Source organism: Plodia interpunctella, chromosome 3 (assembly GCF_027563975.2).
Source record: "Plodia interpunctella isolate USDA-ARS_2022_Savannah chromosome 3, ilPloInte3.2, whole genome shotgun sequence".
In the NCBI taxonomy this organism is placed as follows: domain Eukaryota; kingdom Metazoa; phylum Arthropoda; class Insecta; order Lepidoptera; family Pyralidae; genus Plodia; species Plodia interpunctella.
Window position 1 is genome coordinate 6,473,226 of NC_071296.1, and position 14,379 is coordinate 6,487,604.

The 14,379-nt window shown below is 36.0% G+C and overlaps 2 protein-coding genes across 6 annotated transcripts in view; both read left to right on the forward strand.

Annotated features, from left to right (window-relative positions):
* The window catches only part of Rbfox1 (RNA-binding Fox protein 1), a 41,462-nt gene extending 36,825 nt beyond the window's left edge, over positions 1–4,637 (forward strand). For all 5 annotated transcript variants that reach the window (XM_053767224.2, XM_053767216.2, XM_053767251.1 and 2 more), the window contains 2 exons: positions 22–85; positions 248–4,637. In XM_053767224.2, the coding sequence (XP_053623199.1) occupies positions 22–85; positions 248–292 (109 nt within the window). In that variant the 3' untranslated portion in view covers positions 293–4,637. The remainder of the gene's footprint in view (positions 1–21; positions 86–247) is intronic.
* A 421-nt stretch (positions 4,638–5,058) lies between these two features.
* LOC128683787 (cGMP-dependent protein kinase, isozyme 1-like) lies at positions 5,059–14,233 on the forward strand. Its single transcript, XM_053769742.1, has 11 exons — positions 5,059–5,234; positions 6,993–7,345; positions 7,633–7,916; positions 8,560–8,729; positions 9,002–9,240; positions 10,395–10,492; positions 10,856–11,072; positions 11,419–11,650; positions 11,879–11,977; positions 12,378–12,634; positions 13,645–14,233. The coding sequence occupies exons 1-11, from the start codon at positions 5,133–5,135 to the stop codon at positions 13,805–13,807; spliced, it is 2,214 nt and encodes a 737-aa protein (XP_053625717.1). The 5' UTR covers positions 5,059–5,132; the 3' UTR covers positions 13,808–14,233.
* The last annotated feature ends 146 nt before the right edge of the window (positions 14,234–14,379 follow it).

Genomic DNA, 14,379 nt, shown 5'->3' on the forward strand with positions numbered 1-14,379 from the left:
ATATTTGTATTTTTTTTTCAGGTACGGAAGAGAATATGCAGATCCTTATTTAGGTCACGGCATAGGACCAGTTACTGGATACGGGGTAAGATTACTGTTTAATATTATTACTAACACTTGAAACAATTGAATAGATATTTGTGGTATAATAATTTTAGTTCATTGCTATGAAGTATTTTTTTAAAATAATATTTGATTTCCTGATTATAAGAATAAAGAAACTGAGATCATTCATTGTTGTTTTCAGACTGCAGTGTATAGAAGCGGTTACAACAGATTCGCGCCATATTAAGCCAGTGGAACAAAGAAACAATTTTACTCGAATATGGAACAACTTTCATCTTTACCCTAACATGACAATGGACTCTCTTTATAATCGTACAAACGTAAAACATAATTTAAGTTATCAGTAATAGTGTTAGCCGAGTACTGTATAGGGAAACCTGGATAGCCTAGTGACTACCCGGAGCGTCGCTCGCTCGGCCTCCGCATCGAGCGTCAGGAACTTATGAATACCAAAGTCAAAAAAATCTAACAGAAATAGTTTACTAAGATAAACCGTATTGTAAATTATTTATGTACCTAATGCTATACAAGTGCGAGCAGCTAAACTAAGTGCTTACGTTCTATTTAGATAGATATATATATATATATATAAGAGTTACTATTTTATTAATACACATTAATGAATGTGAATATCTACATCTTGCGTATGGATAATGTAGATCTTACACGTGTAATGTAATGACAATAGAGAAAAAAATTCATGTAAACTATATTTAGTGAGCTTTGCACTTGCATATCATAGAGAAATTGTAAATATTGAGACCCGAACACTAACACATTCAGGATTCAGTTTACACTCGGGTGTATTGTTCTAAAACAATTCTTCGGACGCTCGTCGATTCCCATCAATTAGATCAGTTAGATTTTATATTTTACGATTCTCTATTTTACTTTTTTACATTTAAAATTAATGTAGAACAACTTATACATTTTTTACAGTTTCGTAAACGGTCTCTTTAGTTCTTAATCTTCCCGAATTTAATTTTAACAGTCTACATGGTGCGAGTTTAACACGGTGCCATTTGTTTGGGTTGTTATTTTACAAAAGTAATTTTCATAAAGTTACCTTCCTACCTATAATTTTATATAAGGTTAGTCCGTCGTGCAGCCGGGCGCAGGCCGACGCCGGTATACACCACTGTATACGTCCACGCTCGCTGTGTGTTTAGCTTCGCGCAAACTATCGGGAATATGTTTACCTTTCGGTTATTTGTAAAGTCGATAATCTCGACGGCTAGTAATAGCGTTTAATATTTTACTAATCTTAGACTTAATGCTTTAGATGTAGTGATTAAGAAGAGAAGGGAACTCCATCGAGTTCTTACATATCATTGAGATTTCTCCTTGTAATTACGTTAGTGTTGTCTTCGACGGTGTCTAATTTTAAAGTTGTATTCTATTGGAGCCCTTTAATTTGATCAAATGCAGACGGGTCCAACCCTTTAGACGTCGTCGTGGTAATCTTTAGACCTTAACATTTGCATTAGGATTGTAAAATATTGTAACATCAAAAATTCGCTCAACGTTTATACCAAAGCACAAAAACCCATCGATTCATATGTATTCCGAGCGTTTGCATGTCACTTACTTCTTCCCCATAGATTTCATAGTCTTTCAGTTAGAAAAACTTAAAAAATCTGTGAAATTGTAGTTGTACAATATCTTAGTTACATTATTACGTTTTGAACAATTTCATTTTAGCTAAGTAATTTTCTCTATGAACATATCTATTTGCCATTTAGTGTAGTTTTTATGATAATATAAGTCTCCGACGTGAATAAAGATCTGAAATGTTATTCATTGGTTGAAAATTACCATCGCGTCATTCGTATGTTGTGAATTTAAATCGAGATTGATTAAACTTCTGATACATTAGCTCACATTCTATTTCAGTTTTGCATTATACATTCTTCGGATCGGTGTTATAATTCGCCTGAAGTTGTAACTCCTGTTACTGACATATCAAGATATCTTTGTGAAGATATCACGTTTCCCCCGTCTAGAGCAAATCAACGCTGCGTTGTCGACGATGATAGCTTTAATTACTTACGAGTTAAGATACAGATACCGCCGCTCCGACTTGTCCATGACGCACTGTTCTCACAATGCAGAATTCTAGTCTTTTAGCGCACAAAATATGTGGCAAAAGGTGCTTCGTGTTTGCATGTGATAAGTGAAGTAACTTCCCGGATTTCGGTCCACTTTGCTCCTTGTACTAGGTTCTTTACGTAGATAAGCTTCGTGTCATATTATACTTTTGCAAATTTACATTTTTACACTCATCTCTTAGTGCCACTGGCTTACATATCTATTTTAATAAGTTGTAATTATAACATTTTAGACTGTAGTTGGTCAAGTTGCAGCTTCGAACAATATAATTTGTGCTTTACTGCTGAATACTCATGCGTGAATACGTTATTTTAAGAAGTAATTATCGTTTAGTTTTGTAGGAATATCTGTTTTAGCTTTGTAATGCAAGTTTTTGTATTAAGTACAGTATAAAAGTACATGTGATTTCTAATCGATGATTTTATTTTATTAGTTTTTAGTATGGTGTCACATAATGTTTCGTGTCACAAATTTTAATGATTTGTATGCGATCAATCTGGTTATTATGTTCGCGAGTGAGCCGGCGCTGCAGGCGGCCGCGGCTCTGTGTGTGGCCGTCATATCTAATTACTTCTTACTCTACCAACCTCTACCATAGATTTAAAATTTGCAACAATACATTTTATAATATTGTTTACGTTTAACAGAACAAATAGAATATTTTAGTTTTTTCAAATGACAGTATTGGTTTTAACGACTAATTTTCCGATGTTTCCCCAGCCTTAGAATTTCTTTCGTGAATTCCTCAAATGCATTTTAGTGTAAATGTCACGTTTATTTTCGTACTACTTTTGAATTTCGTTGTGTTGTGCTGTATCAACAATTCAACACACACCTGTGAATGTGACATTGATGTTAAAATGCCATTGCTAGCTCGCAGCTCGCACAGTGCGCGGCTCCCGCCTCAACATTCACTAGGCTCACTTTGATCGTTTTTGATCACAATGTTTTTTAACTTTTTATTTTATTTTAGATGATTCATATAATACGACCAGTCGGAATATTAAAATCAAATGTTTCTTTTAAGGAAGACTTCTTTCACCAAGCCAAATTGTTACATGGGGGAAAATTTGAATTTAAATTACATATCTGACAAAATGGTTAGTGTGCTACGATAAGATTTGAAGAAATAAATCATCAAGAACAATGTATTGTAAATGTAATAATCATTAAAATTAAGGATAATATGTATTTTGTAACGCGGTTTGTTTCTCGGATTTACTGAGAGATATAAATTTTCATACTATTCTTGTTTCTTTAAGCTGTGCACAAAGTATATGATCGACGGCTTCGATTCTGTAATCATTAGATCTAAACGAATTGTTATATTGTGCATAATAAGATGTCATATCAATAGTGTTGTTGGCGAATGTTGGCACTCACACTACGGCAACAAGATTACTGTTATACATGGCCGAGGCGCCGCCGCCGCGCTGCGGGCAACCATGGAAAACGTTCACGGCAAAATAGCACTAAGCGATCACATATTTCTTATTCTCTTATTAGACGATATTAGCCCGCTCAGCGTCGTGGCGGCCTCTTGCAGCGACTTCGCACCCGTCGGCTGCGCTGCCAACTGTATATAGTGTTATCGGTGGTGACACCGCATGTTGTGCGTATGATTTTTACCCTCGGGTTCATATTGTTATCGTAGCCAGAGTTAATAAGTATCACTTGTTCGTCAATTGCACTCGACGCTGTTCAGTTAGTATAGTAGTGTACTCGTGTTAGCAGGGTTAATATTTATGCCTGTATTATCCAAGTGTATGTATGTTAAAATCGTAGTCGCGTCCCGGTACTCTAACTAATCGTGGACATCATATACCGACACGTCTACGAGTTTAATGTTTTGTTATAAATAAATCGAGGGAACATTAGTAGACGTATCGCATACAGTTGTCGATAAAATGAGCATGGCTCTTCGTGTCTTGTACGATCATTTGAAAACAACTGAGCAGGCCACGGGAGCCGCGCTAGCGCCTTGTGTATTGTGTTGAAGCACAGCGCGACAAGCGAATCCGGCATATGTATGCGTTACGATTCGAACAGTATTTGGGATACTATTACAATATCGTGCTCAATTTCCGTATGTATGTTGTACGTGTGATGTTGAACTTAATGTTTTGGAATTAAATATAACTTACAATAGATTTGTTACATAATGAATGTCTTCCGTTCGGCACAGTTTATAGATTCATCGCACATAGTATTGTTGCACGTCGGTCCTGTGGGGGGGCTCCGCCACGTGCACAGCGGTCCCTCATACGATTTGTGATAAACTAAATAAAATTTATTGTAATTTTCCTTTTCGTATGGCAATTTTAAAATGAATTGCAGAGCTGATTCTCTCTTTTATTGTAAATATATTTTTTTTTTTCAAATGAAAATATGAATGAAGTTAAATCATTTGAAGCCATTGGCATTGTGTACTCATTTACGTTATTAATAAATTATAGTATGAATTTAATTGCGTTTTTGTTAAAATATGTATAAGCTAAACCTTATTCTTTAAAATCAATTTAATACCTAAAAATATGTATTTCTTTATTTAAATGCGACTAATTTATTTAAGGGGTTGTTAGTCTATTTTTATTCGACGGATAGATTAACATAATATAAACAAACAAAAAGTTCCGGCTTTTACTTTATTTACTAAAAGGGATGGTAATTGCATGTTTACTCAAACAAAAATGCCAGTTCTGTGAATAACCAATGATTAGTGGCAATGATAATTTTATTAATCCCGATAAGATTGCAAGGCATTGTGATAATAAACAGTACCTAACTAATCTTTAGTATGAAATAATTAAAACAATCGGTAAGGTAAGATTGGTTAAGGTGATAAAACATGCTTGCTCGTCAAACGCGCAGTCTTAATGCGGTACTTGCACGCTCCTGTGCTGCGCCGGCGATTGGAGAATGCTTTGTTTATAAAGGTAACTCGCTAAGTAGCCGACATGGTGCTGTGTCCTCCCTTCAAGTGGTCGACCACGAGGCGCGGCTTCGACCTCAACCGCACGCCCCCAGCGCCCGAAGCTGCGTTGCCGAGACAAACAATCGTAAGTATATTTAAATACCACATAATCACGCCATTTCAAATGCTGTTAAATGAACCGTGACTATCTCTAACGCAAACGACATTTAGACTTAGCAGTTTGCATAATTTAACTATTAGGCTAACAATAATGTTAGTATCTATCAGCGGTTGCTACTAATGCTACTAGGTACCTTTATTTATCGTTTTAAAAAACTAGCTACAAATTAAAATAATATTGTGACGCCGCGAAAACAGGGCCAGCCTAAGAAAAGATTAAAATAAATATATAAGGACAAATCACGCAGATTGATTTGGCCCCAAAGTAAGTTCGAAACCTGTGTTGTGGGATACTAAATCAACGGTACTATATTCTATAATACGTATATTATATATCCTGGGTCTTGGACGTTTATATAAACCTCCAAGACCCAGGTCAATCTGAAAAAGATCATTTTCCATGTTGCCCTGACCGGGGATCGAACCCGAGTTTCCTCTAGTGTAGCAGTCCGGCGTGATGACCATTAGGCATGATTTTACAACGGAGCCTGACCTGACGTCGACCCTACTTGGGTATGCTACTGTTGCTTATCAGCTGCCAAGGCTATGTGCCAAGTACGACATCACGGGAGGATATGGATATAATATTCTATGGCAGGAACACAAGAAATACTTCGTAATTTTTTTTTCACATATTTTTATTAATAGCATAGCAAATTCGAGGATATTACCGCCGCATCTCTCCAGTCCAAGGTAACTCGATATGCAAACCTTCCTTTTATCGAAATGCCAATCAAAGGGAATTAGGTCACTGTTAACCAATTTCAAGGACTTACAAACATTATCATAAAACGTCAAAGAAAAATATGGTTCTCCATCTATTTATCAGATTTAAAATGTAAGTTTTCAGCTCAAAAGTTCGGACATTACGCTCTTAAGACATTGTCGTGCACTGTGGCTTCATTTTTTTATTTTTTCACATAGAATTATTGTTTCAAATCGAATTGGTATTTTTAGAAATTGACGAACAAACAACTTGTTATTAGGTAGCAGCTACCTATAGGATTTTTTAATAGCTTGAATAATTTGATTACATAGTTAAAATAGTTGTAGAAATATTTTTAGCACAGGTATATATATAAAGAAGTAAGTATACTGTTATATTTAGCACTATTACGATCCGTCGTTATTCAATTAGCAGTTTATAGATACCTACCTAAAGTTATCGTAAATTAGCTTATTAAAAATCAATGCAAAGATATGTTATCTAGAAGATAGGCGAGTTTACAATAAATGTCATTTGGATTTAGGTACACAACGAATATCTTCTTAGTTCATTTTCCTACAACCATTTTCATTTACAATTTATCCAACGTATTTCGCGTTAATTTCCCACGGGTTAAGTTCTTTTTCCGGGATATACCTAAAGTAGTTTATGTACTACGTATATATTCCTAACAATATTTATACGAAATTTCAGGACATTTGGCTATGAATAGGTAGATAAGTAAAGCGTGAAGAGGGAACAAAAAGACTAGCTAGGTTAGCTAAAACATTACTAGGTATAGTTTAATTTTTTGTGTGTACGTACTTTACCAGGTACCTACATCTACTTAAAATTTAAATTTCCTTCATCTATTAAATTGACAACAGTCCGTGGTTCAACAGTATACGCATAATTTTTATTTACCGTAGTAATTGTCACGAACTGAAAATCTGCTACTTAGGAATAAAAGCTCTAAAGGCAGATTAATTTTCTATGTGGCTTTTTTATCGATTTCAGATTTTAAGAGACGACTTCGTAGACATAGCGTTAAATGGGGAACCTAGTAATAGGAATGGTCATTTGGAAAATGGAAGGTTATCAACGCCTGTCAAAAACAACAGTCTCACAGTTGATGCTCGGACCTCTGGAAAAAAGACCAGTTATATGAGTGTCGAGAGTGGAAAATCTAGCAGGGATTCTGACAGTGAGACATGCGACAGCAGGAGCAGCGCGGGTCGCAAGACTTTGGGGCAAATTATCTACGAAGACTCAAGTAAGACTGAAACCCGCCGCAAGCGAATAGCTCTTCCTCCACCTGTGCATATCGATGTCAACGATTTACAATACGACAAATATGAAAAGAATGAGGGGTGAGTACTGAGTACGGCTCAACGAAGTCATTTGTGCTGGTAGGTTTTTGTAAAGAGACTTAAAGGTTGTAGTTTTCATTCTTATTTAAGCGGCCTACTATAAATAAAGAGCATTCAAATTTGTAATTTTTTTTCAAAATCATTACATATTATCTAGTAACAAATAAATTGAAATAATAAATTAGGTACGTACACAGCTCATTTACTATTACTTAGTACGTAACTTCGTATCCGCATTACTTACATTAGGCTAAATAATATTTTTAACTACAATTTTCCTGTTCCAGATCTATTCAACAAATCCGCATAGCTTTAATGGATAATGATTTTCTTAAGAACCTGATGGATGATGACCGGTTGAAAATGGTGACGGAGGCGATGAATTCCCAAGAGTTTCCGGCTGGGAGTCTGATCATCCGCGAGGGGGAGAGTGGCAGCCACCTCTACGTATCTGCTGAAGGCCAGTTTGAAGTGCTTAAAGGAGGCCAGGTGGTCAAGACCTTCGGTGCTGGAGTAGCATTTGGGGAGCTAGCAATTTTGTATAGAGCAAAACGTTTTGCCTCTATTAGATGTAAGTTTTCTTCGATGTATTATTTTTAATACTCACAAAGAATCACATAACTTTATTCAAAATATGTATGTATGTATGAGATCTTATCAATCAGCATTGAAACCAAAATATCTATCCCAATTAATATTATAATTACAAAAATAAGTTTGTTTGTTACCTCTTCACGTTCTACTACTCAACCAATCAAACTTCTTGAAATTTTGCATATATTATGGAGGAGGGCATAAGGGTACTTCATCCGAGAAAATGTTTCCGTGGAAAATTTTGCGGGCGAAGCCGCGAGCAACATCTAGTCTACAATAATTTATCTTCATTTTACATGTGCATATTTTTTATTCAACTGCAAGGAAAGGCCTATAGTCACATGTGTTTCGCGCGTATCGTGTTTTAAAATATCCCTTTATGTTGAAAAATTACGAAAATCTCTTTTCAGTCGACATGCAAGCGAGTTTTGAATACCTTATAGACTAAAGTTTCACATTTATAACATAAACTATATTCTGACAAGTTATTGCGACTGACAAGATTTTCTGTAAGTCGGTATTACCTATTTATCTCAAAGCAAACAATTTAGGTATTCATCATAAGTACCTAGGTATTTAAATTTTAAAATTCTGCTATATTTGTTGTATTTTCCACGCAGGTATAACTCACGCAACAGTGTGGACGCTGGAGCGGCGGATATTTCAGAAGATCATGGTGCGTAGCGGTCGTCAGGAGCAGGACGACAATATCCGGTTCCTGGCCTCAGTCCCACTGCTGGAGGGCATCCATAAATCTGCACTTGCTAAGATTTCTGAATGTCTCAAGAGGGTTTGTAATTTTAATGTTGATCTTACGAGTACGTAAAGATAGGTAAGCATAATAATAATAATGGGATAAGTCCGCCATTGTATTACCTTCTTGTTAAGTAAATGTAGGTACTTTTAACATGTGTTATTTTTACAATAATGATTTACAAACTAACAATATCTGAATATGATATTTTGTTTTGTTGTTAGTTTAAGGAAGGTTAAGAAATGGAGCTAACTTTTTAATAATATTTCGTTACATAAGTTAGCTGATCTAACATCTGCAATTTTCAGGAGTTTTTCTCAGCGGGAACGCCGGTGGTGCGGCAAGGCGACCGCGGGGACAAGTTCTACATCATCCGCGGCGGCACGGTTGTGGTGACGAAGCGCTCCGGCGACGACGGGGAGATCCGCATCGGGACGCTGCACCGGGGGGACTATTTCGGGGAGCAGGCGCTGCTGCGCAAAGATCGCAGGCTCGCCACCGTCACCGCCCAGCCGCCGGGCGTCGAATGTCTCACACTAGACCGACCGTAATTCTTCTTTTTTATCATTTTATTTATTTATTTAACATATTACAAAAAGCTGACTTGGGCTTTTTCTACTAGTCAACGGACATAGTGATGTAGAGAAACCATGTTTGTCAACGTTCCGCTGTAATATCTCTTGTCCTATCACTCGGCCGACCAACTTAATTCTTCATAGTCGTATTGGCTGAGGTTTGTGGTTATTACGTGGAATGAAACAGACTTTTTTTGTACTAGTTAATGGAGTGGTACCGGAAACAAACTAACTTAATTACCAAGGGGCTATTTGTAATCTGGCAATGAACCGGACCTTGAGTCATTATCTGCTAAATCCCGTTTTATATTATCCGAATTTGATATAAGTTTTTAATGAAAATTCATAAGGCAAATAAAATCAAATGTGAAGTAGTACTGCAAGCTATAAATCGTACTAATATTATAAATGCGAAAATTTGAGTGTATGTATGTTTGTTACTCCTTCACGAAATATCTACTTTAACGGTACACGGTTAGAATATAACATAGGGTACTTTTTATTCCGAAATTCCCACGGGAGCAAAGCCCCGGAGCGCAGCTAGTAAGCAATAATGGTACCTACATAGAAAATAAGAAAGAAAATATTTATTTGCCAAAAACATGAGTACAAATATACAAATCATCTATTATGATACGAGCTGCTAATTTTGGACGTTACTTAGGAGGCGGAATTTTCGAAGCGGTGGATAATAATAAAGCAGAGTATGTAATAATCAATATACACGTCTGTCATACGTGTTTTTACATCGTACTTGAAGTCGACACCTGTAATGTAAAATGTCGAATAAAACAATAGGTAAGTAGTGCAGTAAAATTGGAACAAGGGTGTTGAAAAATCTTTATATAAATTTACACTTGGTGACATAAGTTATTTTTGATACACACATTATTTTAGCACATAAGACTGAAACTTTTAAAAAATTGTTTCAAATACAGGTAGGCTTCGTATTGTGCACGTTACATTTCCATTTTGGCATAAAATAGGTTATCCGCGTTGTCTAAGTAGATCTTCTGTCTAACTAATTTAATTATTTTTTTATTTAGGTATTTAAAATGGCCACGTCTTTATATCTACTTATTTTAGATTTTGGTTGCATTCACTTTTTCTCATGCTTTTTTCTCAGACAATTTACTGACTTGCTCGGAGATTTGCAAGTGTTGTCGAAAAAATACCCAGAGCCTCGCCCATCCCAACAGCGGAAGAAGTCAGAAATAAAGAGTGGTGAGTTACATTATAATACAGTGTTTGCCAATTCTTTTAAAATAATAGTTAATAAAAACTCCTTTTCTTGTCTAAAATAAATTCAACCAAAAATATAAAGGACATTCGTATCCAATTCAAAACTATTTCAAAATATCTAGCTTTATTACCTTGTTGTATATTATAATAATCTTCAAAGTAAAAAAAGAAGGTGATTAAAATATGATCATTGTTAAAAAAAAACAAAGCAATCCACATTAATTTATTACTTAAATGATTTTGTTTAACATTTTTTCACACTTTATGGCCTTGTGGATTTTCTCATAAAACTTATTACCAAATGTGAAGTTTTTCTAATAAATTAACTAAATTACCCATTTTCAGAATTTGAGTATGTCCAGCTAAAAGACCTAGAGATTTTGGGCACCCTGGGCGTGGGTGGGTTCGGTCGAGTGGAGCTGGTGCGCTACAAGCCTAACCATAACCTGACCTTCGCGCTAAAATGCCTGAAGAAGGTGGACATGGTGCAGCTGCAGCAGCAGGAGAACGCCTATAACGAGAAGCACATCATGATGGATTGCGACAACCCGTTCATTTGCAAGTAAATGTCAAAATTGTAAAACATATCCATAACTTTCGTTTTGTGCAAAACGTGCAGTCTGTTCTCTTCATATACTCGTAATTCCCGCTTGGTCCTGGCAGAAGGAGCAAACCCAAGAAATGCTGGCTTGATGTCGTCTGTGGCTGTCTGATTACCATGTTTTTGAAAATATATATAAAATAAAATATATTTTTTCCAGTTATATAAATTAAAGATACGCAACTCAGTAATAGGTATGTTCTTACACATATAGGTAGTAAATCTTTCACTTAAATACTAACAGGTAATTTTTCAACAATTTTTGACGATTCAATGTGAGAAATACTGATCACATCTAATTTGGCAGACTGTACCGCACATTCAAAGACAACAAGTACGTGTACTTCCTGATGGAGCCGGTGTTGGGCGGCGACGTGTGGACCATCTTGCAAAAGCGGCGCTTCTTCACGGAGAACGTGGCCAAGTTCATGATGGCCTGCGTGGTGGAAGCCTTCCAGTACCTGCACTCCAAGGACATCATCTACCGGGACCTCAAGCCTGAGAACCTGATGATGGATCGAAATGGATACATCAAATTGGTAATAACTGAATGATAAGTTAGTGTAAAATAGATTTGTCACAGTTACATTACTTTTTCCGGGACGAAACTCTTACCTGTGTACTTCATCGTAATTCTAACTATAGTAATTTGCAAAACTACTCGTTATGTATATGATTGAATAAGTAAAGTTGGGAAATAATTACTTAAATATTACATATTTTAGACTCAGTAACATTGAGCTTGTATAATATTATGTTACTTTCAGGTCGACTTTGGATTTGCGAAGCGCGTTACTCCGAATAGCAAAACGTGGACGTTTGCCGGAACACCCGAATATGTCGCGCCAGAGATTGTATTGAACAAGGTACCAAAATAGTAAAAGATAGCTGCTTATATAGACACTTTTTTTCTAAATAAGCTATCTGATGACAATAAAATATTTACAAACGACATATCACCTACTGTGATACAACCAACGAACAAATGTGCATTACTTTTGTCACAGATTACAAATGATGTATGAAGTAGGTATAGTATGATATGTTCTTGTGAAGGTACATACTTTTATTCGAAACTGTTGGAAGAAATAAGTCTAAGTAGGCACCTACATCGAGTGTAGGTAGGTCCATAGTAGTTACTTAGATTACAATATTGTCCAGATTCCCATATTTCTGCTCCATCGATCTGTGAAACATTGCCTCTAAGGTTTCATATCTTGGCATTCAATGAAATGGATTTATCAATATTTTCATTTATCCCGGAAGGGCCACGACCGCGCTGTGGACTGCTGGGCACTTGGCGTATTCGTCCACGAGCTCATAGTCGGTCGTCCTCCGTTCCGGGCGCCCGGGGGCGACCACATGAAGACCTACACCCTAATTTTGCGAGGAATCGACGCTGTGTCCTTCCACCCCAGAGTGTCCAACTTGACCAAAGCATTCATTCGCAAGCTGTGCCGCCCCGTGCCAGCTGAGAGACTCGGTTATCTCAAAAATGGCATGGCTGACATCAAGAACCATAAGTAAGTGATCGAATTGTTTTTAAAAAATATTTAATAATATTATCATGTATGAATAATAATTATCATGTACGTGATAGGGAGACTATGTGAGATGAGACAACGCCACCTGGTGGCTCACAGGGAGAGTCGCTTCGTCCTCGGCACTTACAAAATTTCTCACTAAACCTCAGAAGCTATAACGACGTACATCGAATTTATGATGTACAAGATATTATATATACATACGATCGTAAGTTCGATTTATTGATTAAAATTCAAAAGGAAAAAATATATGTCACAAATTATGTTCAAGATAGTGGTCTCACAATCAGTTGAAACAATCAGGCACTCAGTTCCTTGGTTTACTTTGAGATACCAACTTTATCTCTAATCACGGTTCATTGTGACGTCGCTGGACGTATTCTTTACGCTGATTGATAAACAAACGTAACCTAGTTTATGATAATGATAAATAGGTTGAAACAATTTTCAAAGATATCTATATATCGCTGGTGGTTATGCGACGCATATATTTTTCGCGTGCTTCCTTGAGGTATTACGGGACAAAAAGTGCTTATGAGTTCTTCCCATACTTTTGTACCCAATATATCATCATAATTAGTAGATTTTGCGTGAAAGATAAATCCTATTTCTGATGTAGATGCAGTTACCAATTAGTTCAGTATATACTGAAAAAAATACTACCAGTTACACCGTTTAAAGAGGAAATCAAAACTTACACTTAATAATTATCTAATAGTCAATACTTAATTATATCTAATAAGATTTATGATGAATATTTTATTTAGGTATTTGTTGCGGTTGACGATGAACTCAATTTCGAATACAACATTTTTATTTTATGTTGGTATTCTTTATATTGCAAGCACTAGCAAAACCGATACGACGAGGTTTTTTATAAAATGTTATTATCTCTTTATTTATTCGATACATAGGTACTGGAAGCCTTTAACCTTATCCTAACCTATTTTTTGTATATAAACGTGTATGAACTAGATGTATAATTTTAGTTGGTTCGGAGGGTTCGACTGGACCGGGTTGCGAGAGAGGCGGCTAAAGGCGCCATTGGTGCAATCAGTGGCCAACAACTGGGACTTGTCCAACTTCGAGACCTACCCCAACAAGGACAAGCTGCCGCCGGACGAGACCTCCGGCTGGGACATCGACTTCTAAGCGCCACTCGGCCCTAACCGGGTTTCTTCGCTATAGATTCTGTTAATAAGTAGAAACTTGTCAACTCGGTCCCAGTATAAAGGTGTAAACCAACTTTGAATACTTGGATGACTGCTTGGCTTAGGGCAAACGAGTTTACATCGCGTATTTTTTATAAGTTATTTGATATTTATATTTAGAAAGAACTTAATATGACGCAGAAAGAACTTAATATGACGCATTTTGTGTTGGTCTTCCAATATTTTTACAATTTTGCTATATTTTATTAAACTCAGGTTTTGTGTAAGGTATGATAATTTTGACAGTACTTTTATGTTATCAGATATTATGTACATTACACCTTTTCTTTTGACTTGGAAATATTTCCTATGTAAATAGACGTTTTCAGATACAAATAAAGTGAAGCTTTCTTTTTTATCTAGCGCACACATTACTTTATATAAAGTACATAATTATTTTCAACATAGATATACATAGATATCTGGTCGCAATTTTACCTTTTCTCATTGTCTGAAAACCTACTATTAGGTTATTAATATGCTATTCGCATTTATTAGTATAGAGTAGAGTAA

What these genes read in the sequence shown, in the direction of transcription:
- LOC128683787 (XM_053769742.1), top strand. Translation starts at nt 5,133, where the DNA reads ATGGTGCTGTGTCCTCCCTTCAAGTGGTCGACCACGAGGCGCGGCTTC. An exon ending in TGTCTCACACTAGACCGACC is followed by an intron (nt 9,241 to 10,394) that starts GTAATTCTTCTT and finishes CTTTTTTCTCAG; the next exon opens with ACAATTTACTGACTTGCTCG. An exon ending in GCTGACATCAAGAACCATAA is followed by an intron (nt 12,635 to 13,644) that starts GTAAGTGATCGA and finishes GTATAATTTTAG; the next exon opens with TTGGTTCGGAGGGTTCGACT.